General features: G+C 53.5%; 4 protein-coding genes across 4 annotated transcripts; 2 read left to right on the top strand and 2 right to left on the bottom strand.

Annotated features, from left to right (window-relative positions):
• Nucleotides 1–813: 813 nt before the first annotated feature.
• On the bottom strand, nt 814–11,457 carry COCSUDRAFT_43977 (hypothetical protein; the record flags this gene model as incomplete). The annotated part of the gene is made up of 20 exons (XM_005645047.1): nt 814–1,044; nt 1,336–1,530; nt 1,775–1,961; nt 2,321–2,519; nt 2,841–2,982; nt 3,208–3,298; nt 3,623–3,742; nt 4,094–4,255; nt 4,556–4,774; nt 5,437–5,627; nt 6,172–6,342; nt 6,692–6,958; nt 7,719–7,895; nt 8,151–8,339; nt 8,748–8,955; nt 9,400–9,533; nt 9,705–9,763; nt 10,179–10,422; nt 11,052–11,243; nt 11,455–11,457. 20 exons carry the CDS (start codon nt 11,455–11,457, stop codon nt 814–816), a joined length of 3,381 nt encoding a protein of 1,126 aa, XP_005645104.1.
• A 3,041-nt stretch (nt 11,458–14,498) lies between these two features.
• On the bottom strand, nt 14,499–15,518 carry COCSUDRAFT_43976 (hypothetical protein; the record flags this gene model as incomplete). The annotated part of the gene is made up of 3 exons (XM_005645046.1): nt 14,499–14,688; nt 14,867–15,038; nt 15,206–15,518. The coding sequence occupies 3 exons, from the start codon at nt 15,516–15,518 to the stop codon at nt 14,499–14,501; spliced, it is 675 nt and encodes a 224-aa protein (XP_005645103.1).
• A 1,392-nt stretch (nt 15,519–16,910) lies between these two features.
• On the top strand, nt 16,911–23,749 carry COCSUDRAFT_48559 (exocyst complex component Sec6; the record flags this gene model as incomplete). Its single annotated transcript, XM_005645045.1, has 15 exons — nt 16,911–16,937; nt 17,083–17,310; nt 17,414–17,596; nt 17,838–17,954; nt 18,348–18,504; nt 18,718–18,860; nt 19,131–19,229; nt 19,726–19,893; nt 20,358–20,531; nt 20,862–20,999; nt 21,336–21,565; nt 21,859–22,057; nt 22,370–22,465; nt 22,642–22,722; nt 23,020–23,749. 15 exons carry the CDS (start codon nt 16,911–16,913, stop codon nt 23,191–23,193), a joined length of 2,214 nt encoding a protein of 737 aa, XP_005645102.1. The 3' UTR covers nt 23,194–23,749.
• A 1,653-nt stretch (nt 23,750–25,402) lies between these two features.
• On the top strand, nt 25,403–26,144 carry COCSUDRAFT_18415 (ARF/SAR superfamily; the record flags this gene model as incomplete). The annotated part of the gene is made up of 3 exons (XM_005645044.1): nt 25,403–25,467; nt 25,558–25,668; nt 25,769–26,144. 3 exons carry the CDS (start codon nt 25,403–25,405, stop codon nt 26,142–26,144), a joined length of 552 nt encoding a protein of 183 aa, XP_005645101.1.
• Between the last annotated feature and the right edge of the window lie 515 nt (nt 26,145–26,659).

Here is a 26,659-nt window from a genome sequence, read left to right as displayed (position 1 = left end):
ATGAGCATGCTGTGTTGAAGCTGGCTGGTTTGTCTTCTTTGATTCGTGATCAGCATCATTGATGCGTGGGCCAAATATCTCTTACTTCCGCTGGGCTTTGATGCCATGTGCAATTCATCATGTGCTGATGCTAGCAGACAGGGTTCGATATTGCAATCTTTTTGGTGAACGATTCCAATCAAGCCGGGGCTGATCTGTCAGGAAATACACAGTGAATTTAGCCAAGTGACGTTTTCATTGACATTCCACTTGTAAGGATGCTCTTTTCTGGTTTATAAATAAGGTTGCTCTCTTCGAATTATTATCCCTGCGTCCAAGGCAGTGCTTGATTGGCTCGATGCAATCGATGCACAAGGGGCACCCATTGACTTATTGAATGTCAGAGTGCGGATCATTCTGTCTGCTCTTCTCACAGCACAGTGCATTGGTCATCTGTGCCTCGAATGTCGCTTGCAATATTGCAGCTTCCGCGCGACAACGCATGCCCCCTCCCTCACCTAGCCACACATGCATGACGGCATGTATGCAAAGTGATCATCAGTGCTCCTGGGCCGCTCCCGGCCGGGAGATGTTTGTGATGTGCTCTGTATACAGTACTGTATACAGAGCACATCACTAGTGCGAGGCAGCCCTTTCTCCTATCATGGCGCTCGCAATGCCTTCATGTCTTGCATTCTCCCTTCTCTTTACAACAAGTACAAGCATCATGTCACAAGTGTGGCTAATGTACATCCCAGTTCGCCATTTCCATTACCAACCTTTAGGAAACAGAGCGTCAATCCAATGGACCTTGCACATTTAATCTTGCAGCTCTCATGCCAGCACCGACAGCCAAGTGTCAGCTATGAATGGCGGTATGTACTGATGCACAAGCGACTGGGACATCCCGCCAAACTCGCTCACGCTCTCAACGAATGCCACGAGCGTTCCAATCTTTCTGGGCAGTGCCACATCGATCCCAGCAGCCTGCACTCCCTGCGCCACTGCCCCAGTCGCTGTCTGCACATATATCTGGATGCACTGCCCCACGCACTGCAGAAACGCCTGCAAGCAGCCACACAGCATGTTTCACATCCACACCAGAGTTATGCAGATTGCAGGAAGAGAACAAGAGAACAGAATTGCACTGAAAAAGCGCTCCTGAAAGCTCAGGCTCAAACCTAGCGGTGCACATTTTGCAGCCAGACACAGAAATTAAAGGCATGCAATCAAAAGCCGCAACTGCCACCTCAAACACCAGCATTTCCAGCGCATTTTTTCAGGGTCTGACAATGACGTCAAGATGTAATCAGCAACTTTGGGAATCATGTAAGAAGGGAAGCGAGATCGCCGCACCTCGGCGTAGCAGGGGTGGAACTGGCGCAGAAGGGTGGCGAAGCCGCAGGCAAGGGGCACCGAATCGGGAGCCTTCCTGTCAGCCCTCTCCAGCAACGCCAGCCGCCGGTTGAATGCATATGCATCCAGCAGCGAGAATAGCACCAGGAACAAAACCTCTGGTAACTCTGGCAGCGCTGCCGGCCTCTCATAAACCTGGACCCAGAACCCACAGAACTCTGTTCTATTCTATTCTCTAATGTTGTCTAATCAGGCACACCTGAGGACGCTTGAGGAAGTGAGCAGGGGTTTAATGCATTCTGTCTTAAGTGCGCCCACATTCCAGTGTTATGCAGCCCACAACCATTCGTTGCAGGTAAGCAGGAAGTCTGCTGAAAAGTCAAGATGGATGTGTCATATTTGAGATGTTTATTGGTCGAGTTGAGAGATGCGTGCATACCTTCTCCATTGGATTGCTGAGGCCAGCAGCCTCGAAAAGGTCTGCGAGCTCCGGCTGCAGAGGGGTGACAGGGGACGCCGGCGGCTCAATGCTGCTTCCTTGCGCTGATGCTGCGGCCTTGGCGTCCGCAAGAAGCGCTGCATTGAGTCCTTCCAATGCGCAGTGCAGTAGAGCGTCCCCTTCCAACCTGCCCCAAACCACCCCACCCCAGCATTTTGTTTGTGACCCAACTGAGGACAGACCTGCTTCTTGCCCAAGGGCTTTTCTTAGACAATGACGCACTCCCTGGTTAATCCCCTCGACACTATTGCAATTATCCAAGCAAGCATTTGACAGTTAATTTCGTTTCTGATTGGACAGGCTTGAAGAGCAGGACGAGCAGGAGGGACATGCCTGCAATATTGGTGCAGTGAACAGAAGCAACTCACTAAGCAGACCCCAAAAACATACACAGTCCCCGCAGTATTGGCCCAAGAAGCATAACATCCTTGGGATGCATACGTAAGGCATGTGTACACAAAGGGAAAATGTGGTAAAGTTCCTGACCTGCTGATGGAGGCAAGCTCGTGCCGGATGCGCTGCTGCAGAAGCTGCATTTGGCCCAGGGACGCGATGAGCACAGCCAGAGGCTGCAGCTGCCGCGAAGCCGCCCTGGCAGCTTCCACATAGACGCCGGGACCCCCCTCCGGTGGCGCTGTGGAGGACCCCACCGCTTCCCGCAGATCCGCCAGCGACGCCCGCCACCCTGTACCATCCAAATCAGGCTAGGTAATTATAAAAGCAATTTCAGACAAGCTCTCCCGCAAGCTGTGAATCCAATGGTATAAACCCATAAACAGGAGTGGCCCGTGAAGATGCTTCAGTCGATTTCCTTTTCTCCTTCTTGCATCTGACACGCGCATGTTCTGGATGCGAAAAGAACAGCTGATCTGGTGATAAGTTCCGATGACAAGTTGGCCCATTCTAGGCTGCTGCATTCCCGGCCGGCTGAGTTAGACACAAGCAATAAAAGAAGAGCAAAGCCGCCTCAAGGCGCAATGTGCATGGCAGGCGGTGCGCTGCCCACCGGCGTCGAGCTCAGCGCGTATGTGGGAGAGGCCGGCGTGCAGCGTCTGGTGCGTGCGCGCTGCCACCACCGCGCCCGTGCACCGCAGCCCGGGGCCGTCAAACGCCGCCGCCAGCGCACCGAACGCAGCCATGCCCAGCACCTTTATGTCACCCAAACACAACTTGAATATTTGATAACTTTATATCTTGACAATGTGTGACAGAACAGAGTGCCGTGTCGAGTGGAAACAAGGTGAGGTGGTAGCATGCGGGTTGCAGGACAGTCATGCTCATTTGGCCAGCGTTGCAAAGCAAACTCTTGAACAGATATCAGTGATTGGGGTTAAAGGCGGCACATAGAATAAGGAGGTATGGATGTTGCCCACCTCGCCACCGCTGGCGTCGTGCCAGGCGCAGAGCAGCGGCTGGAACTGCGTGCGCACAGGGTCACTCAGCCGCAACACCTCCCCGACCAGCCTGCGCACAGCACGAGGAAGCCCGAGGCATCTGAGCAGACTGCACAATACCGAACCTGCGGGACTTGAAAGGTGAGCATTCCAGGTAAGAGCGGTACCATGCTCAAGAGAAACATTTAGTCATGAAAGCATCAATGCAACAAACTTACGACAAGGTCGTCTGTGGGGAGCAAAACATGGTATCATCACATGAGGATGACCCTGTTGTGATATAGTTGTACATAGATCCTTTCAATCTTACATTGGAAGACACAGCAATAAAGTCGAAGTGAGGGCAAAATGTTTTATCTCCAATACTTTGGCAAGGTGGCGGCATGCTGCGCACCTGCCAAGGAAGGTGACGGGTTCCCCATAAAGCTCGTCTTTGGGGCCGCCCAGCGCCTCTGGGGGCGCCCCATCCCATCCGCTGGTGCTGGCCATGCTGCTCTCCGCCACCCTCCTGAATCTGCAACCCAGCGCCCGCTTCAGCTATTCCCACCCTTGCTGCTTCTACAGCACTGCCTTGTGGACATGCAAAGATCTGTGCGCCTTTCTACATCACATGGAAGGCAGCAAACCCAATCATAACAGCGAACTGATCCACTGCATGGTGAAGCTGCAAGATGCAGCTCCGCCCAGACATCAACGTGTATATCAGTTCTCCACCAGTCTGCAGCATGTATATCCATGTAGAGCAGTGATATGACGGAGTGTCTCCGCCTTGCAGTGCAGCGAAAACTGCAAGGGCAATTATTCCGGATGACAAGAGGGAAACGGTGGCGGACATGAATTTGGTGCAAAAGAGGAGTGTTTGGACCTGCGCAGCTCGGCGGCAAGATTGGCAGAGAGAACCCGCTGCAGCTGGGTGTGCCACACGCGCAGGCCGGGCAGGTCCACTAGATCTTGCACCACCTCAAAAGCGTCGCGCAACGCTCGCAGCTTGGCGGCCAGCTCGCCCAGCCGCGCCACAAGGTCCTGCCTGCAGCAGAGGCACCCACGCCACATTGTTCACAAAAGTGTAGCCTTGTAGCAGCTAGGCATCCGTGAAGGCATTGCATCTCCAGCAGCACAATACGGACTGTGCCGGCAAGGAACGAATTGCCACCTCCTCACAAAAGCTACAGGTTGAACGAACAGCTTGCTTTCAGCTGGGGACCAAGCCCAAGAAACTCTAGAAGTCACATGTGCTTAGGCATACGTGAGCTTGAGGCACGACCATTGTCGCTGCATTGACAACCCCTACTTGGCCATACTGAGCAAGAGGGAACGCCATGCGCACCGCCCCGGGATGCTGGCTGAGAGGGACGCGCCGCCGCCGAAGAGGCCGGCGAGCGCGGAGCGGCCGGCAGCCGACAGAGGCGGGTACGCCAGCAGCGCGGGCAGGTTGGAGAATGACAATGCCGTCGCAGCCGCGGCCGCCGCACGCTGCGCCAGGTGCGCTCGCAGGCCGTCCTCCAGCAGCCGCGTCGGCTGCAGCTCCACCACGCCCACAAATGTCCTGCGCAGCTCACGCCAAAAGGAAGAAATCAATTATTAACACTTCGAGGGATTCCCCTCTTCAGAGCGAAAGTGCTGGAGTGCATGAACGGCAGCGCAGCATGCAGCGGCGCGGCGTACACGCAAATGTCCTGCTTTAGTGCAGTAGAAAAAGTTCTGGAGGGTTGAGATGGCATGCCCACGAATACCTGCACAGCTCAGATGCACACCTTTTCAGATACTCAAGCAGATACTCCTGCACGGCCCAGGCTGACACTCAGACTTTGAATTTTTAAGCAAGACAAGATATTCTCTGTTCAGCACAATTTTGTCGAAGTGCACGATGGCACGCAGCCCTTGGGAATCTAGGCTCTTGAGCAAAGAGATTTTTCACTTTCGCTTTGTGAGATATAAATTGCTACAAACTGACATCAAAACGTCTGCCGAAGAGATTCACACTTTCGTGCTAGGACACAAGGACAAATCGAGCATCAGAACAAGATAAGAGAGGAAAAAATGGCCTGGCTGCATGGCACCAGAGAAAAAACATGACCGGTGGGAACACTGGATATCCACATTACCTCAGACGAAACAAGAGAAGGGACCACGAACGGGGCACAGCTTGTTTAGCAGATGTTGTTTCGTCACAGTTGAGCACTTTAGGCAAGGATGCGGGCGGTGCACTTCTCCATGGCGCGCATTCCCTCGGCGAAAGCGGCGATGCGGTGCGCGAGGGCGGCCAGCTGCGCGCGCTGCGGAAGCTGAGCGGCCTCCCGCAGGCGGCCGACGTCCAGCCGCGGCGGCAGAGGCGTCATGCGCGCGCTCGTGACCACCACCATCTGATCCAGCAGATCCCCAACCGTCGCCGGCACCACCTGGCGATCGACATGACAAGATCTTGCATTAAATAGTAGTCCAAAATTTTATAGTTAGAAATGACTCAAGAGCATTGCCATGAGGCATGTAGCAGGACAATTAGGGCTGCCAGCAAGCTCGAAAACCGGATCACGTGGTTTCTGCCCCTGGCGAAGAAGACTTGCCGCGGTGCTCATGTGTCCGCCCGGATGGAGCACACACCACATGACACACATGTCCAACTCGAGTGCAACCAGAGCGGGCTCCACCCAGCTCTGGGAAAGAGCCGGACAGAGCACACAGCTGCCCAAATCTTGTGACCTCCCGGTCGAGCAGTGAGAAAGCCGAGCACATTTAAAGATTAGCAAGCTAGGGTGAATGGGCCGCCCACATTTGCCACGAAAGCCACAAAAAGATATCGACAGCCAGTAGCAAGGAGAGAGAAGTGAGGGGTCTAGAGCGATTGCCGGTATCTAGATTCGGCTTTTGTGGCAAACACAACCGGTCCTTGTCTTCATGGCCACAAGGTCATCACACAAGCTAGGCTAGATACGAGTGCTGCACCTGGAGAATGAGGCGGGAGAAGGCGAGGAGGGCGGAAGAGTAGACGCGCGATGTGGCGGAGAGGGCAGGAGCGCGTGCCTGGCCCAGCCGCAGCAGGGGGACTTCCAGCAGGGAACGCATCTTCAGGAACAGGCAGCGCAGCTTCAGCACCGTCCCCGGGTCCGCGCGCACCTGCAGTCACCCCGGGATGAATTAAAATTGCGGCTTTCTACTGGGAATAGATTACTTGCGTCAAATAGGCCCAACTTGCCTGCGGTCAGGACATCACCCAGGTAGTGATGATTTTGAAGTGTAGAGAGCTCTGGCCTACAGGAGGTCTCAAGGGTGAAGAATGTGGTTAGAAGCAACCGCTGCAGTATCTCTGCGCATGCCAGGGAGGTCCATTTCAGCAAGTATCAGGCCCCTTTCTTTCTGTAGGGTCACTGCCTCTGGTCTCCCCTTAACACAGGCATTCAAGGAGCCGGCGTACAAGCTCGGCCCACAAATGATAGTGGACTCCTAGCATTTCATTGACAGTCACCTCCGCCTGCAGGCGGGCGACGTATGAGTCGAGCAGCCCCCAGCCGTAGGCGAAGTCAGCCACGGCCGCCAGCGTGGCAAGCAGCTCCTCCTTCACATCCGCGATGCGCAGCGTGTGCGCCAGGTGGCCACGGATGGCGGCCAGGAACTGCTTGGTCTGCAGCGCGGCCTCCGGCGGATGGAACCGCTCTGCGTCGTCCAGTGCCAGCGTCAGCGACTGCACGCTCCGCGAGGTGCCTGTCGGGTCGGCATAGTCCATCCCCTCCACCTGCGCGGTAGAGGGGAGCCATAAAGGTCAGATATTGAGAGCTATCGAGACTCAAAGGCTCACTGATCTCCATCTGACAAGAAAATGCAGCTGTACGCTGGCCCATTGTAAATGTAGCCAAAAGGCCAGAAGCTTGAGGGGAGTGTTTTGCTTCTTCACTTGCTGCAGGGTGAAGCGGGAATGATGCAGAGAACCAGCAGAGCAAAGCCCTAAGGCGACGGACACCGTTAAAATGATTAAATTACTAGAGCATGTTCAATTTGAATTTTTATCCAAAAAAAAGAGAGCAGACACAATTAAGAAGTACAAAGCAAACACCACCACCACCACACAATTGACCAGGCAACCGGACTCCGTTGCAATGTCACGCGCACTCAGGGCAGTTGGGCGCTAAATTGGGCAGGGCATGAGTGGCACCAGCACAGCTTCAAATGACTGGAGCTTGGTGGTTTGAACTGAATAAATCCACCCATTCTAAGCCATGTCAAGTACCAACGCCCTGCTAAATGGCTGATTTAACGCACAAAAGCAGTGATTGGTCGATAATTGGCCTGGCGACTAAGGAGTGAAGTGAGCAATTTCTAGCTTTCCGGTCTCTGTGGGGCCACCTGACTAGGTCACAGGACCTGCATGTCTGCATCAGTCCGAGGTTGTGCAATGTGCATGCATTCTGCAGCTGCGCGCTGTGATATGGTGCCCTATGCAAAGGCCATCTCGCTACTGATGGCCAGTGGACAGACTAGGGGCAGAGGGGCAGCACCTGCTGGATGAGGTGGTCGAACCAGTCGGAGAGGTCGGCGGTGGAGGTTGAGCGGGGGAGCGCCTGCAGCGCCTGGTAGAAGGCGGCCAGGTCCTGGATGGCCTCCACCAGGGCGCGCCTCTGTGCATGCCACCGCTCCGTCTTGCTCTCCAGCAGCACGCTGTAACCCCGCCGCACCTGCGCGCACACGCCAGCACATGCCGCTGAGGGCATCCTTTGTGTGCATGTTCACTTCACCATTGTAGAGGAAATGACTGGCTTCCCGTTTCTTGACCCAAACGCCTTTCCGGCCCCTCGAAAAGTGCAAGCAATCTCTGAAATACACTTGGCACAGTCCTCAGGCTGCAGGTTTGCCCTGCTCCAGGAACTTCCTCGCTTGCTTTTCTGGAGGGGAACCCCTGGACACTTGCGGCTCGCGCATGGTTGCCGCACCTCGTATTCCAGGAGGGCGGTGTCAAGCAGCAGAGCGAGCAGGGCGTTGGGCGGCGGCGCGGCGGAGGCGATGGCGGCGCGCAGCTTGCGGTGGGAGGCGGCGGTGTGCAACAGCAGCCAGCGCAGGGCCACGTTGCAGCTGCGCAAGCACGAGAACACCTCCGCCATGTGCTCTAGCACATACTCCTCCTGCAACGCAGCCGGCACTGCCATCTCTTACCAAACCTTTGCAGGCAGCCTTTGGGAGCGAAGGTCCAAAATCGAGAGGGAAATTGCCCAGAGCCAAGGGCTCAACTAGGTCCACTGATGGGAAAAGAAGTTCTTAGGCACCACGGTCAACGTCACATAGAAGCTCCGAAGCCGACTGGGAAGGTATTAAATGTAGCGTGCCACACTACATGTCACTCTTGAAGGCCATGTGGACCACTAATCGCAGGTTTTGGAATGCCTCTCAAAAATGAAATGTTCCTGGGACCAGAGCAGACATGAACTTCTTTGCAACACTAGAAAGGCAGTGTCTTGCACCCTCCCTTAGACTGCAATGCAGTGCCTGGGCAGAAAGCTACTTGGAGGGGCAACAGATGGGCACACGCGCACCTTGAGCTTGCCCTCCACCAGGAAGGAGGAGAGCTGGGCCTGCAGCTGCGGCAGCGCGGCGGCGTAGGTGGCGGCCATGTCCTTGGCGCGCGCGGCCGTTATCACACCGCCCAACGCGCCGCGCGCCGCCTTGAAGCTCTCCCACTCCAGCGCCAAATCCGAGCGGAACCCCGGGCCCCAAGCCACCACCCAGTTGTCCGCAAAGTGCCTGCATCGGCCCCCATACCCGTACTCACGGCTACTTCCTGCATCGGCCCCCATACCCGTACTCACGGCTACTTCCTAGAGAAGGCTCCAAGTCCGCAAGGATGGGGCGTAAGGTATGGTGGAGATGCCCCAATGGGGCTCTGCAGCTTGATGAACCTGCTGCAGCTACGGAGTAAACTGGGATTCTGAGCAACGCGACTGCGTGAGAGACTTGGGAAGCACAATGCCACACAATACCAAATCTTGAAGATATCTTCCCACATGTGGGTCCTGGCCCACAGTGAGCTTTACACTGACGAGATTTTTGAGTCCCTCAGGCCCATGTCAAAAATAATCCGCTGTCAAGCGGTGAGCTTCCAAGAAGGATGCAGGAAGGCCCTCTATCGTGCCAAACAGAGAGAGAGACTGCCTAGCCTCATTCCACATGAGGTGCAGGAGATGGCACCTGTCCACAAGGGTGCGCATGAGGGAAGAGTCGCGATGCAGCACTTGGGGCACAAAGTAGAGAGCCAAGTAAAGCCCAGCCGCCTGGTGCGACAGCGCAGCCGTCCGATGCTCCGGCGCAGGATAGTGCACCACCTGTGACCACACCCGTGCTCGCTAAGCAATCCATCATCTTGCAAAGATAGATAACAAACTTTAATTACTCGATCACCAATTTGGCATGCTGGTAGAGCATCAAGGTGTGGGGCTGAATGAGTGGGACAGGCTTGCCTGGTGGTAGATGTCATCTGATCTGCAGGCGGCTACGACCGCCATGATGGCCTCCTGTGGGAGCGCCAGCCTGGCAAAGTAGGACTCAGGATATCCTGCACCACCAGGATATGACTCATTGCAGTGACACAGGGATCTTCAAGTTAAATCTAGTTCTGGACTCCATCAGAGCTGACTGGGCACACTGCCCTTACTGCTCAAGAAAGGGGTGTTGGTGGATCTGATCCCCACCTGCAGGAGGCCTCTTAGCGCTGGCTTGGAATCCAGTGGAGGACACCAGGGTGATCACCTGGTTTACTGAAGGTCCCACAGCCTGCAAACACGCCCTCTATGCTCACAAGGAAGAAAATAATAAACGGCGTGCATGGCCTGCAGCTGTCCTCTACGGGCCATTAATGCCATGATAGTAAATTCCTGAAAAGCTTCTGCACAAGCTCCTGAAGCATTATATGGCAATGGCAACAGGGCACGATTGTGCAGAGGCAATGCCATGTTCTTTCAAGACTTCACTTTCAAAGTTCATGAGGTGGTACAGTCGGTTTGACCATGAAGGCAGTTGAACGATGCATCCAGGTCCCCTGGCTGCAAGGGAATTAGAAGGGTCGGGGGCCCATGCCTGCGCGCCGCCCTTGAGGCGGTAGTAGGCCACGACAGAGCGCTCGCGCACAGCTCCATCGATGCGCCTGTCCAGGGATAGCAGCAGGGCACCCACCAGCGCCACAGCCTCCAGCAGCAGCTGCCGCCGCTCAGGATTCTGCGCGCACACACACACACACACATCAGCCTCTCTGTTGGATTTATACTTCTCTTCCTGGTGAGGTCAGGCATTCACAGACCTTCTACTACTGTTCCACACCATCTGTTGAGCTTACTCGGCCTCGGCCTATAGGGATCTCGCATGGGCTACGCAGATTTACACAATGGGTCCAAGAGGACCTCAGCGTTTGCAATAGTAACTATCCACAATCAGATTGGGAAGGCCAAGAAGTGGTCAATGGTGCCTCCCGCTTCCAGCCGCATCCTACTTGCAGGAAGTTGTGCATCAAGTGATAAGGTATTGTGCAGGAACAAACCAGCATGAGGCTGGAAATGCTGCACTGGATGTATGCGCCATCCTTGAGCTGCTGCAAGAAGTCCACAAGGCGGCCATGCAGCTCTACAACGCCCCGATACAGCATGTAAAGCTGCTCCAGAACATCCTGATGGGCCTGTTCGGCATAGGCACCTGGTGGATGAGTTCGTGCATCTGCTTTACAAGTATATTGTACAAGTTGCGTGCTGCAAGGGAAGGGAAGTCTGCTGACTGCATTTCCTTCCAGCAAGGGGTCAGGCCAAGCTCATGAGGATCCCACACAATGCATGCATGCATGGCCCATGACACACCTCTCTGAACTCTTCATCTAAGCTGGTCAGCTCGCGGCTGGCTTCGACCTTCTGGTCATGGGCATCTGGGTCTCTGAAATAGCGGAAGTCGAACAGGATGGGTGCAAATTTGGTGGTGGCAGGTTGCAGAGCTGGTGGCAAGGAGCTGCTGAGTTGGAGTACCTCAGCTAGGAGAGCATGGCCTTGGCTCACCTGCAAGCAAATGAGATGTGTCAACCGCTAAGGGTAATTTTTTGACGTCATTCTACCATAATCTATTTTGGCTACCGTGTTGAGGGTGGCATCAGCTGTATTATGCAAGCGCATGCCCACGTATATATAGAGTATACATAGGTATGGATACGACAGGATAATCATCTTACCACAGTCAGAAGAGCCTCCAATGGTGCGCTGTTGATCGCACCATAGTCTGCTGTCGCCTGCAAGCTTCTTGAAAACGTCGCAAGCGAGTGACTCATGGACATGACTTTTTGTGCTCGATCAATACAAGCAAATCGAAACTGTAATTTGATTTGCAATGCTCATACTATGTTAAAATTTTAACAGAGGCAGACAGAGGTGCCTGGATCTCTGATGGAGGGGAATGTCCAGGTGTGAGGCCTAGGAAGGGTTTGTGCAGGGTTCCAAGGCTAGGAGCTGTTGGGACATGAACGTTTGAGATCAATCTAGGTATGACTTTATACGCCTCAAACAGATCTAGACTTGTGGGTACTTTCTGCTTGAACTGATCAGTGCTGTTTGTTGGATTAGATTTTTATAGGTAGACGTCGTATTCTAGGATGGTGGTCTCGTAACGTGCCTTCTACCTTATGAGAGCCATAAAATGTGCCACACGAGCATTTCGGCACTTTTTGACTAGCCATTGTGCCGCATTTACATCAGTCATCCCCCAAGGTCCCGCTCTCCATCCCACAAGATCAGGTGTTGCTGGAGGGTCTGCCAGATCAGGGAATTCCAACAATGGAAGCCGTGCAAGAGACATCTACCAGAGATATGAATTTGCCTTTCCAGCATCATCTTTTTCGGCATCGAGCCAAGGAGGCGACCGGTTCTCTGGGTATGTAACTAAGAGGAAGCCAGGAAAGGTAGAGAAGAGAAAGCAAGAAAAGAAGAGGCAGGATAAGAAGGCTTCGGCTGTGATTCCTGAGACCCTGGCAGCATCAGACATCAGAGAGAAAGCTAGCGCCACAGAGAAACCTAGCTCCTCAGATAAGGATGCTCCTGAAGGCAACCAGACAGCAGACAGCACCCTTTCTAGCTCACAGGAAGGCAAGACCTCCCAGGACAGCCAAGAAGCAGCACAAGATGAGAAGGCAGAAGCAGATCAGAGTCCAAGTCCTGAAGAGCAGAAGTATGCTACTGAATTCCAGCGGATAGCGGGTGAGCCCCCATAGATCTTGAAATGCAATCATCACCATCCAGTAGATCATTGCAAGACATGTGCATGCCTGAGGGGGCGATTGCCAGACAAGTGGTGAAGATTCTCAATGCGTGCAGGCCTCAACAAACTGGAAACATCTGAGATCAGAGATCCGTTCAATCCATTCAGCTTCCTTACTGAGGCGCTGCACACAGTCCGGGTAAGAGCAGATTACTTTTCAGATCTTACTCAGCAATGCCCACCTGCAGATTGCAACTGGAGCAATGCATGCTACAGGGGCGTATGGCTTCTGCAGTGCTGACATTCCAAGACAAGGACTTTGATGAAAAAGAGTGCCTAGAGGGAGCAAAAGATGCCTTCTTCACAGGTGACTGACTACCAAGACTTCTTCAAGAAGACTGCATTGGAACCAGTCTTATTACTTCTCCTTTGTGTGACCCAGAGAGTATGGATGGCGTGAGTAGTGTTTAGTGTTTATTGACGGTCTGCGACTGAGTTGTGCAGTCATGACCCTGTGGAACGAGCATGACTTCCAAACTCTCAGTTCAATGGTGTCAGGGAAGCTGCTGTCTGCCCTCAGGTTGGCTCCATCTTCTGTATGTGCAAGATTCACCCACAGTAGTCGTCATTGCTTTGGATACTTTGTGCCACAGCTTGGTTCACAGCTGCTTGTGCACCTCTGACTTGCTGCAGGCCCCTGGCGCACTGGCGTGTACTGAGGGTAGGTGTGCTTCTGGCAGGAAAGGAGTGGAGGACTACACAAACAAGGGCATGTCTGTAACAACGAAGCTCGTTGGGAACGTCAAGGCCAGCCTTGCGAATTGTGAGCTTATAGACGATGACAAACTAGCCAGGCGGGGCCTACCCAGAGCTGCCTGAAGTGTCACTGTCACATGAACAGGACGTGACATGTATGTGCAGTGCATAGCCCTGTTTGACGCCTGACTTGTGCATCTGCAGGTTTGAATTCCCAGACAGCCTTAAAGTAGATGACGCAGCAGGCAGCAAAATGTCGGCCTCTAGCAGCATGGCAGCAGAACTCAATGCTGGCCCTGGGAATGCTCCTCCGGTGCTTCACTCCGTGCTCACTGTGCGCTTCCAGTGTGACCAGCATATCACGGTGAGCTCTGGGGCACATTTCAATAGCAGAAAGTTGTATCAATGTCCGCCTTAAGGCGCCGATGAGCTTCCTGTTTGCGGTCGACTTGTATGGTGGGAGATCTGCCATGCTTGCAGTAGAGTTTGGCATGTGAGAGTGACATTGGCTTTTTCTAGGTAATTAAACAAAATACAATTTTGTGTCTGCACAGGTTGTCAATGCTGGCGGCCAGGTTGTGCAGGAGGTGACAGACAAGAGGTATCAGCTTTGGAGGTTTGTCAGTGGGCCCCTTGTTGGCATTCCCTTTCTCCATTTCCCCCGGGACAGGCCAGCGCCCCCCTGGCGGCTGCTAGATTTTGTATAACATTTTGTGTCGTTCTAGGAGTGCAATTCTGTAAAACAAAGTGTGCACAGAGTGGGCGCATTGCCCGCACGATGAAAGTGCTGCATTGCTTTTGCAATTTCATGTTTGCGAGCAGCTGTGCACCAAGATGTACACCACATTTTTTGTAACCGCTAGGAGTGCCCAAGAATGCTCTGTACATGTAGCTGTTACAGTGACCGTAGGCCACAGAATGTGGTATCTGATTGATTTGTATCCAAAGTACCTTCGTGCAAGAAAAACCACCAGCCTGTCACATGCCCTCAATCTTGCGGAGGAGGATTCTGCAGGATGTCACCTTTAAGATGGTCGAAATGATTCATTCAAAAGGCAGATATTGCTGTCCAAAGATACTCTGACCTGTCTACCTACCCATGTGTGGAAGACGGAAAGAGAACCTCTCTTAACCTTCACTACCTGTATATACAGTGGTTCAACATGGCCAGCAATGAAAACAATCAGAGCACCGCATTTCAGTATGATACAAATCAGGACGCTACAGAGCGAAAGAAACCTTCCACGTCAAAGCAAGCGCATATCTCAGTGCTACTCTGTCAAACATAGTGCTGCGCATTTCTGTGGATTTCAAGATCCCCACATGTTGTCCCACTCTGGAGCGCCTGGCTGCGCGCAGGGTGCAGCTGGCAGGCCTGGCAGCCGAGGGGGGCCCATCATCCCCTGGGGTCCCCCCATCAGCGACTGCTCCTTTGGCTTTCCCTTGTAGCCAAGTATCCTCAGCACAAAGCGCGCCAGCTCGCCATACAGAGAACCCGCCCTGCATGCAAAGATCAGAGAAGTAAAAAAGCAGACTCTATTCAACAGAGGCTCGAACAGTGCACTGCACAGTTCTGGGAAGCTCTTCGTCAGACTTTCTTTTTATTTTTTGCTCTAAAATATTGAAGGGACAAGCACGCAAAATCAGAAAGTGGGCATGCACAATGAGGAGGCCTCACCTGTCAAGAAGCTGCAGCAGAGCCGAGATGAAAAAGTGGACGGCGTGAGCATTCTCGTCCACCAAGAACGACAGCCGCCCAAAGAAATGGACAATTCCCCCGATAGCATGCAGCATAGCCTGCCAGGCTGTCGGCGGGGCAGGCGGGGGATTTGCAGCATCAAATGGTGCACCTGTTGACACATCATGCACGCAGACTTAGCAAACTGGCATGCATCCCATCTGCTGCCAGAAGAACACCAACAAGCTGTGCTAAGACAACATCAAGGCTTGCTGCAAGCATGAGGCACGCCCAAAAGGTGGCTTCGGTGTGGATGTAAGGAATGGAGTGATCGCTCACCTCCTGGACCAGCTAGGGCTCCACCATAGCCACCCATGGGTCTTCCATACATGCCTCCGGCCCCGCCATACATCCCCCCACCACCATACATGCCGCCTCCCCCATACATCCCACCACCTCCATAGCTGCCAACCCCGCCATAGCTGCCAACCCCGCCATAGCTGCCAGCTCCGCCGTAGCTCCCCATGCCCCCGTACGCGGGCCGGCCATACATGCTTCCTCCGTAGCCGCCCCCGCCATAGCTGCTGCCGTAAGCACCGCCGGTGCCATAGCTGTTGCCGTAGGAGCCTGCCCCGTACGCGCTTGTCCCCATTCCGTAAGTCGACCCGTAAGCGTTGCCGGTGCCATAAGCGCTCGTGGAGGGCTGTTCCCAAGGGCGTGCCCTGTTTACTATTGCAGCATTGCTGTTTGCTACCGGCCCAGTAGAGGCTGCAACACAGGAACAGGACCAAAATCAGCAGGGACCCAATGACCTGTGGCTGCAGTGGTCGCACTCTTGAACAGAGGTCTCAAATGATGATACACAAGTGAACACCTCCCAGATGCAAGCAGAAGGTTGATGTGATATTGACAGCGCCAGAGGGGAACTGAATGAAGGTGTCAAAAGTAACCTACTCGGTGTGGCAGTCTCCCAAGGCTTTGCTGCGCCATCATTGGCTGTGCTGGGACCCAATGGTGTTGTAGTGCTAGCTGTCGCTGAGCCCTGCCGCTCCCAAGGCTTTGGAGGCGCAGGGCGCCCTGTAAGGCAGCACAAGGAATTCTTTCAGCTCCGGGACATGAAGAGCCAAGCCTTAAATCACAGGAATTAGAAGGAATTCTACTCTGCCGTCAAAGTGAGAGAAAGCTAGTGTCAGTGCACCTGACATAGTGGTGTGTGTCCCTATGCACAGGAACTTCCTCAACCGCTAGAAATTGTCCCACGCCTCGCTCAAGCTCTCAGATCAGGTACAATCAGACGAGATTCCAGCTCTTGCTATTATCTAGGCTGAACCTTTGCTCTGAAAATCCTGTATGACAGGGCTGGCTGGAAGAAAGGTGTGGGCACGGATGTCAGTGTTTTCCCGGCCCTTGTCTTGCACGGGTAAAATTTCTGAAAGGCAATTCAGGTGTCCTTGGCCTTTACTGTGACCACAATGCACCTCTACTGTAGTCGAGGACTGGGAAGTACAGTGCTTCCACGCCAATGTACTTCGAGACGTCTACCTGGGGGGGCTGCCTCCTGCTCGAAAAAGCCTTTGAGGAGACCTATCTAAGGACTGGAGCGAGATCGGATCCGGCACTTTACTTAGAACAGCACAAAGCGCAAAACGTGGTCAGAGTGTGTACATTGCAGCTCCCTAATAGACCCTAGATACATCCCCGGAGGTTTTTAGACCTAATGACTCGGGGCATTCCCCACTTCTTTTGTTGTTGTTATTGATTAAAATAAATAATAAATACTCTTAGCAGAAGAAACTGCTATATGTGCGGAAATCGCTCTTGATAAGTAGCCCTTGGGGTGCGAAGGACCAACTGATTCGATGGGGCTTCAGTATTTATCGGCTAACTAGCGACGTGCCGCTTCATATTACTGCTAATAGAGAGAAGAGAGAAGTAAACCATACAATTGGACGCCTTCCTGCGGAATAACATCTTGAAGCTGCACGGGATCCTATTTCATAAGAAGTGTGTCTGATCGAGCAAGGATACTCCTTCAGCATGCAAAATGATAGACAACAGCATTCCCGAACAGGTCGGTGCCGTTTCCTGGAATCCTAGCATCGTTGGCCTTTTCTGCCCTTGGTCACAAGATCATGTTGTTTCCTAGGATTCGCACCTGGTCATACAATAGCACTAAAATCGACATCGGATTGAAGGATCCTCCATCTGCTGTACAGGCAGTGGATGCACGGAAAGCAGCAGTGGAAGAGGTGGAGAGGCTGCTCCAACATCCAGAGGATCTCAAGCGCCTCCCCAACATGCTAGAGGAGTACACGCAGAAGCATCAAGCCAACAAAACGCAGCTCAGCGCGACGGTGGCATCCCAGGTGGATGCTGCCAGAGCAGGCATGGAGCTTCTAGACAGCGCACAGAAGACCCTCACCAAAATGCAGGAGTGTTACAAGGTGAGCTACTGAGAGAAACATGCCCTCACAGGCATGATTTCTGCTCCCTCTTGGCCAGGAGTTCCTGAGCATCAGGTGAAGTATTGAGGCTGTGCTGCTGCAGGACATCGACGAGCTCTGCACAGAGTGCTCAAACCTGATAGACAACCACGAGAAGATTCAGGTGCTCAGCGCGGTGCACTACAATCTGGGCAAGACGCTGCAGGATGTAGAAAACATTGTGGCGCTGCCGCATGAAGCCGCTGAGGCAGAGGAGATGCTCCGTGATGACACGCAGCTCCTGCAGGTGACAATGCGCATGACTCATGACTGGATGAATCGTGCAGGACTTGTGGCTGACTTATCCCCCACCACGGAGCTCACAGCCTCTCAGCTTTTGCTCTTACCCCCTGCTAACTTTGATGACTCGTAATTTTTAGGAAGCACGATGAGAAGCACCTGAAGAGGCCTGAGGGGAAGTGTACGGGGCTTCTGATGTGAGCAGAAAGTTGCTGTCTTTCCATGTTGAGATATTTGTTGCTGTGCAGGCGTACGAGTGCCTGGCAATACTGGAAGGCACCAGCAGCATGGCGCAGCAGGCGCTGGAGAGCAACGCCAAGCTCAAGCGCGATGACTCACGCAACATCAGCGCCTACTTCAACAAGGTACAGCCTCCATTTTACTTTTGACACACTTCTCGTCTTTCAATTCCTCCCAGGTGTGTGACATCAGATACAATCGACCTGGCATTGGGAGTAAATCAACAGTGAGGCATCGCTCCAGCAGCGCACACAGTGGTGTTCTAAGGTGGCAAAGTGGTGACTTAACGTGAGAAGCAGCGGGCTCAGCTCTGCCAACGGGACTTGGAGGAAGCAAAGCATGGATAGCCACACCCCGGAGAACTCCCCTTGCTGCATGCAGCTGGTCGAAGAGAGCTCTTCCAGACCGGGCAGCTTCTGCCCCATGGATGGCAAGCTACAATTGTGGGTTGTAAAATCTCTTCTGACAGCAATTCAGACGGTGACAGCGACACTGATGGAGCTAAGTTGTTTGCGCAGGTGAAAATGACGATGGGCAAGGTGGAGGAGCGGCTGTGGAGCATCATCCGAAATTTTGCCACGCTGGGCCGCGACCAGCCGGCCATGCTGGTCAACGCCGTCAGAATTATTGAGCTGCAAGAGATGGTTGACAGGCAGCTGGAAGCCTCCGGCAAGGGTGAGCGCTCATTTGCCTATCCCTGCCTCCCTCAGCGCCATAGAGCCATATTTTCACGTTCATTATGTTCTGTGAATGACTGCAATGCGAGTGAGGCATGATGGGAGTATTGCATGCTTGGCAATGTTGCGCTGATATGTATGAGCCTGGAAAATAGGTGCCTTGCTTATTTGATCCAGTGCTTCAGTCGATGGTCACGATTTCATTCTTCAGGTGGAATGCGGGCCATTCAGCCGAAGCGGTATCGCAAGCGATGCGAGCAGCAGATCGGCATGAGCATCCAGGAGAACTTTGCACCGCTGCTGCGCGACTGCGCTCAGCTCATGGCCGCCGGCGAGAACACTGACAAACGCACGGTGTGTCTCTGGGACATTACATTGACAACAATGAACACACCTGCACTTGTCGCCATTGCAAGACCCCAGGGTGTCCAGCCCACTGGCGTTGAGGAAGGCGTTTGTAAGAGGAATGGCGGCATCTGATTGGCAACGCATGGGGCAGCAGAGGACTCTTTGCATGCCATCCTCAATGCAGGAGCTCCATTGTGTTAATAAGGGTTGTGAGATGGGTCATCCCTCCTGGAGGGAAGAATTGTACTGAGTACAATTACACTGCAAATTTTGCAGGGGGAAATTCTGGACGAGGCGCATGAGTTTGTGGTGCAGCTGGCGGACATCTATGACTACGTGACGCCGTGCTTCCCCGAGAAGTATCGCATCTTCCGTGTCATCTTCAAGGAGTACCATCAGCACATGTCCTATATGCTCGACTGCATGGGCGCCTGCGCTGAGCAACTCGCCAATTCTGATATCCTCAAGGCGCGCCTCTGAACTTCACTCTTCTGATCTGTATAATGCGCTGGGGCGCTTGTGCTTAGTGTTTTGAGCCCTCTTCTCCTCTTCCTGAAAGCAGCTCGTATTTAGGGAGTTTGCAGAAGGCATCAAGCACCGCAGGTAATGCCTTTTTTGGGGTACGTGCAAGCGCTTGTCTGTGCAAGCGCCTGTCATGTGTGCGTATATTGTTTATTCTTGCTCCTCTCTGCGACAGGCGTCTGCATCAATCAAAGCTGTGCACAAGGGGGCCTCACAGCCCGATCCAGAGGCCTGTTTCAGGGGTTTTACGACCAAGTCTGCATGCAATTGGCAAGGTTTGCAGAAAACAAGATCCCCGCAGCAGAAGGATCCTGAGGGGGGGGGTGGGGGGGACATTGGGGTGGTGCAGGTCATTGGGTGGACGAGCAACTACCAGGAGACGCTGAGGGAGCTGGGGTTGGAGGAGGAGGACATTGCGTTTCCGGAGGGCCCCGACCGCGGTACAACCGTGCTCATTGACAAGTACATCGCGCGCATGCGCTCCACGCTGCACACCTGGTTCGTCAACATCCTCGAGGTGCGGCCCTTCCTCGGCACTCTCCGCTGGCTGTCGCGCCACCCAATCAACTTTTCACGCAGTGGTATCGGTAGACCATGCGTGAATCAAAACCCAGCTGAAGACGCATGCAGTTGGGCATGCAAATTTTGTTTGAGATGCGAATTTGGCATGCTTGGAGTAACCTGTGAGGGTGGGGAATCTTGCCTCTCTCGCATGCACATGCCCTTGGGACGCCAGATCAAGTTTTAGAAGAGAGCCAGGAGCAGCTGCCGCATCGCATCGACACCTGAAAATGGTCAACCCTCAAATGTTGATGGTGGGGATGGAATGGCACAGACACCAACCTTGTGAATTTCTGGAGACCTGCGCTGCTTCTCAGGGGGACTCTAGATTGATCCTTTAGTTTAGAGTCCCCTGCTGCTTCCCCAAGGGACGTATCTTGATGAAGGCAATGTCTCAAACAGCTCTCCGTGCGGTGCCAGGCGGACCTGAGCGGGGAGCCGAAGCAGAAGGAGGACGGTCAGCTGTGGACGCCGGGCGCGGTCGACTTCTTCCGCATTGTCAACGAGCAGCTCTCAGTCGTCGAGGAGGTCTCCAGCGGCGAGATGCTCCTGCGCACCGGCGAGTCTGTCATGACCATCATGCGCCAATTCCAGGTTTGGCGCCCATGCCCAGCACATTCCTGGTGTCCAGCAGAGATAGCAGTGAACCATTGTGGGTAGAACGAGTGCAAGCAATTAATGTGAAGGAAACTTGGCAGACAGTGATACTTTATTTGAATAGTGGAGCTATCAGGCCGTCTGGAGTGGTTTCTCGGCAGGGCGCGGTGTCTCGCACTTACACCATGACCCCATGTGCATGTCTGGACCCGCCAGAACCCACGGCGGCGTCTTAAATGGCACAATGTGCTGCCCATGCGCGACTTAGGCCATTGGAAAAGAAGCTTGCAGTGCTTTGAGATGTGCTGGTTGTCTGGTGGACTGCAGGAGGCGCAGAAGCAGTACCTGGAGCGGGACCTGAGTGAGGGGCTGCTGTGCGCGGTGATCAACAACAACACGCGCTGCTACAACGAGTCCACCGAGTTCGCCGACCATCTCGACGACGAGCTCGCCGGCCCCTTCAAGGTGCGGCGCAGACCACTCGTTTGCTCAAACAGCGATACTTTCAGACAGCTTGTTTGCATGCTTAGCAATGCTTCTGAGGCGCATGGTCACGCTGAGGCAGGAGTGAGTCTCGGAAACCTGTACTGCAGCGGAGCGAGTCCCAAGGGGATTGCGGTCGCTTGCATGCACTCATTTAAATTGCCTTTTGGCACTCTTTGTCTGCAAATTGCTTACACTGCACATATCGGTACAGGCTATGGCCAGTGCCATTGCTGTCAGTTGACCTGCCAAGTATCTACAAGACTGACTCTTTCATATCCAATTTCGCATATACCCAGGCTGTTCCCTTGTTTCCAGGGGCGGTTGGACATAGACACGCAGTGCCGGGGATTTCTGGAGCTGGCCAAGGAGGCGGTGGGCCACCTGGTGAATGCAATTTTTGCGGACGCGGCATTTGCGGAGCTGTTCCACAAGCTGTACTGCACCGAGGAGTGGCAGAACGGCGTGACCACCGCCTCCATCCTGGCCACGCTGGGGGACTACTTCGAGGACTACGAGACCCTCATCGAGCCTTCCTGGTTCAAGCGGTGCGCGCCCCTCTGCATGCATCTCTACAGTGAGTCCCTGCAGGACTGAACTGAGTACGGTAGTAGCATTGACGTACAGGATTATTGTGTCTTGAATGCTGCATGCCTGAAGTACGTGGGGTTAATGCCATCGAATGTGCCCTTTAACGTGCGCTCACAAGGTTCACCGTATACTAGATTTTTCTCGTCTAAGTGATTAATCAGCATCACCCCATTCGCAATCTGCATCGATGCGGGACCCTGAACCCTGGATGTATAAACGCTGAAGCCCCCGGGAACCCTGTGGCGGCCAGGCTGGCGGTGGCGTGCCTGGAGGAGACGCTGGCGCACTTCATAGCGGCGCTGCTGACGTACACCAAGGCGGTCACCGACGCATTCCTCAAGCGCCTGGAGCGCGACTACGACGACATCTGCACCTTCTTCGAAAAACACTGCATCAAAGAAAAGGCGCGTCGCTCCCCCTGCCCCTCCACACATTGTCTTGCGTCTTGCGTGAAGACAAGGGCGTCTGCACAGAAATGTGCAAAAACGCTGCCTCAAGAAGATCGCGCCCGCCACACAGCCCCTCTCTTCTCTGCCCTCTGTGAGGATCGGTGAGAGAACATGCAAAGCATCCAGAGAGTGGCAGATCAGTATACCTGCGCACGCTCGAGCAGGAGAAGCTCTGCCTCAAGGAGAAAGATCGTGCATGACACTCTCCTCTATACCCTCTGTGGGGCGCCGCAGCTCTCCATAGCTTTGAAGAAGAATGCTCCAGCAGTCTGAGGCAATCTGAGTTTGAAAGGGTCCACACCTGCTGTGCAGGTGACCAAGGTGTGCCAGCCGCTGGATGACCTGAGGGATGTGGCGTCCTCTGACAGCGTGGACACCTTTGTGCTCTCCTACACCTCCCTCCTGCAGGTGGGGCCACAAATTCATATTTCAACATGTCATCTGTCCATTCCTCTTACAGTATTCGTATGGGTTGCTAGCCTGCATGCAGCTGCTCTGCACGTGGCAGGGTGCAAAGTATCGTTCATGTGCGTTCTTGGTGCATGTGAGAAAGGCCTGAATGAGATTTGACTATGGTGGTGCAGACTGCGCCCGGCATTACTCCAGCGCTGGTGGAGCGCATCGTGGCCTCGCGCTCAGACCTCACCAAGGCCGACATCAAGGAGGTGCGCGCCGGCGTTTCTGATCAATCCCCGTGCTATTCCTGCTCTGTATGTTGTGAATCTTCACTGCTCTCTGCCGATGGGAGACAGGAAGCCATCGCATCACCAGGGACAGTGGGGTGTCACTTTGTGTAGCGCTTGCTGGGCAAGTTTCTCCAGTGGGAGACAGAGGGGAAAGCAGGATGTCGATGATAACATCGGCAATGAAAGAGGAAATCAACAAGCAGGCTCAGGGTCTGCTGGAGCAGCCGACGTTTTGTGTTCCACCAGTGCAAAGATGGTGTTTTGGCGCGCATGCAGGTGATAGACCAGTGCAGGGACGTGCACGCGACGCGGCAGCGCAACGCGTCGGAGGATGCCAGCAGCCTGCCCAAGACGGCCATCAAGGCGGCAGGCAACAAGGACTGGTCCGCCTTCCGCGTGGCTCTTGTGGCCGCCAAGCGCAAGTCCAAGCCGCCATCCTCCCGCATCTGATGCGAAGTTCACACCACTGTAAACATTGAGGGGGTTCCACCGGGGCTTCTGCAGCGTTAATGGATGGTCACTGTAGTCAGTGGAAGTCCATATTATGAATGTTCGAGTCCGCAGGCTATCATGGACGGTTTGGATTTGATTGAGCTCATCTGTTGCGCTATTAGGCTGGGAAACATGCGGCAGATCTGAGTGAGTTGGGTTTGGCTCCAGTGCAACGTCGACAACTTGAATTGCTCCATGCTACACAGAGCCGTTTGCCACACATGCAGGGGCGCCCCCTTGTGAATTGCTGATGATGTGTAGATAGAATTTTCTAATTTACTTTGCACGCTAACATGAACAGAAGTGATTGCTTTACAGTTGAGGCCTGCTGGGGGCAAGAACACAGAGACCTCCTGAGAGTCTTGTCATGGCCACACTGCACAGTCTAGAATTATCAGATCGCTGGGTCCCGTTCTTGTATATGTTTGACTACAGCTTCTTGCAGTGCTTGCACCTCGATGGCTTTGCTAAGGTGAAAGGGGGCACTTGCAAGGTTTTAACAATCATTGCTTGGAACAACTGTCCAATAAGTTTGTGTGCCATTGCGTTCATGAATCAATGGTGCCACCCAATTATGAGTAGATTAGATTTGCATGTATTTAAGCCAATTACGCAGACTGCAGACCAGACAACGCATGCATGCTTCATTTATGTGTTGCACTCCGACATTTTTAATGATACATGTACAGTGCCTTCAATTTCTAGGTCTCTCAGGCTTGCTTCCTATCAAGTGTCTGACTGCGTTCCCATTTCAGCACATCTGGACCAATAGGAAACGTGTCTTTTAGACACAGCAGATTCGACAGCTGCCACCTCACAACTGTCCCATACCAATTTTGCGCCAGCCACACTGTCAGCGCAAACCACACCAACCCAAACCCGCTCCCAAGCACCGCTCCGACAGTCACCTGCATTCAGCCAGATGGCCTCAGCCGACAGATCCCAACAAAGATACCTCAAATTCCCCACCTGAATCATGCTGCATGTTGAAAACGTGTCAATGGACCCTGACATCAGCACATGCACAGCGCTTGAATCTTTCAGCAAATAGGCCAACTTAGCAGCAGCGCAGCAGAGCAGAGCGCAGAAAATTAGTTTGCACTTTCAAATGTTGCGTACCTGGCTGATGTCATGGTAGCCAAGATAGACTCTGCCGGCAGCCACCGCCACAGCCACTGCCCCCAACACAGCAGACTCTGCTATCTGCAGCAGCGACTGCGCCCGGCACCGCGGCCGTCTGCAGAACACCAGCAGCGCATGCAGCGCCCAGGCGAAGAACATAAGCTGCACATGAGATGACGGCATGCCGTGCTTCATGCAGCTGCCTAGCCGCTCGCAGCTGGCCAGCGGCCGCGCCTGCCGCAGCACGCGCTTGAGGCCCTTGCTCAGTGCTGCGTTGGCCACCATGCCTAGAAGGGTTGTTATGGCATGCAGCTCCCGTCGACAGTAAACCACCTGACGGTCCCACCCCATCACTCTCGCTGAGATGCTCACTGAGATGCATGGGATGCATCTGTGTCCAAGCCACAAGCCGGGAGCCTCGAGACCCCTGAGAGTGGCCCGCTGGGTGAGCCTCAGAAAGTCCTGACAGCATTCTGGAGTCTGCATGAAACAAAGCCATATTCCTGATGTCTACATAGTGGGATCATTCTGAGAGCTCACCGATGCTTGGTAGAAAATGGCACAGTAAGGTGCAGAGCAGAGGTAGGCCAAGCTCTGGGCCAGCCGATCTGTGGGCTCGTACTTTGTGCAATCAAAGCAAACCGTGTTCATAACAATTTGAGTAGCTTCACAGCATGTGGATTTGACGCTCAGATGCAGCTTTCAGAGTCACTCCCTCCAACGATCAGTTTAGGTGAATTAGTTTTCAGTGCTTACTGCTGACCTCAACCAACGTACGCAACCCAAATCGACACTAAGTGGCTTGAACAACATTTTCCTGCAGTTATGTGAGGGATTGAGATTCTGAGAGGGATACAGAGAGGAATGAACGCATGTGCGAGCTGCATGGCAACACGTGCGATAATTGCAAGCGTTGCCTTCTGCTTACTGGAAACCAAGAGATCGCTTAACACCTACAACATCTTTGATGTTGCTTGATCACCTCTGGTGCTGTTCGTGAGTCCATCGAGCATGCACAGCACTCTTCAAGAGATCAATCAGTCCGATGGGGCTTCTGTCTATCCTGAAGAAGGATAAGGCGAAAAGACGCGAGCTTCGGATTCTATTTGTGTAAGGAAATTAATTTCCTGTTCCACCGACCACGATCATATATTGGTGATTGCTGTGTAATGGTCTTACGCATCACTCCGTTGTGCGCAGGGGTCTAGACAACGCTGGAAAGACCACCATCGTCAAACGCATAGCTGGAGAAGACCTTTCAAAAGTCAGCCCCACGCTGGGGTTCAATATCCATTCCCTCCATTACAAAGGGTGCGAGCCTTCCCCATCTTGATCTCTTGTTCACCAGAAAGTGCTGTATGACCAGGTCTTTCATCGTTGCATTGTCTCAGCTGCACGTTTCCGTGGCCAGGGTACGCCTGAACATCTGGGACGTCGGGGGTCAGGCCATTCTGAGACCATATTGGCAGAACTACTATGAGCGCACAGATGCCCTGCTCTGGGTTGTTGATAGCGCAGACATAGAGCGGTTGCGGATCTGCAAGGCAGAGCTGCACCAGCTGCTGACGGAGGAGAAGCTAGCCGGCGCCACACTGCTCATCCTTGCCAACAAACAGGACCTGCCAGGCGCCTTGTCTGCTGCAGAGATCAAGGATGTGTTGGAGCTGAAGGCAGCAGGGACAAGGCATTGGAGAATTTTGGGGTGCAGCGCTGTGACTGGAGCAGGCCTGCTTACCGGTTTTGACTGGGTGCTGTCCGATATCCAGGGCAGAATACAGCTTACGTGAACGCATGATTGCGGAAACGAGCAGAGCATCGGTGCTATACATTGTAGCACACGTGCTATGACTTCGCCTCATCTGGAGGCACAGCTAAGGCATCCTGATTGCTTTCAAAGCAAATGGAATCTAAACACCTGACTATGAAACCACTAGAATGCAGACGTATGACAGAGCAAGTTACAGCTGTGGGGATGCCATTTCCATGTGCATGAAGTTCCTTCTTTAATGATCTGGTGTGTGCTAATTGAATTTGATAAGAACCAAATGAAATCAGCAGACGGTCTCTTCTTGTCCCTAGGGCCTGCCTTTAATTTTGGACTGAAGCCGACAACATCAGGCCTCTCTCTGAAAATGCTGCATCCACTTTGTCCTGGTCATGGTTTGGACTCAAAGAGGGACTTGGCCAAAGCCTATTGTATCATCCCAATCACCTGCACCAAAGTCTCTTGTCTTCATATCATATTTTTGTGTAACAGCAGCTGTCCAAGGAGAAGGCACTGAGCATTATTAACTCGTGTGCA

The sequence above is a fragment of the Coccomyxa subellipsoidea genome, assembly GCF_000258705.1.
Source record: "Coccomyxa subellipsoidea C-169, whole genome shotgun sequence".
Classification (NCBI taxonomy): Eukaryota; Viridiplantae; Chlorophyta; class Trebouxiophyceae; family Coccomyxaceae; genus Coccomyxa; species Coccomyxa subellipsoidea.
Note: the sequence above shows the minus strand (reverse complement) of the source record. Positions and strands in the feature narration are given on the sequence as shown.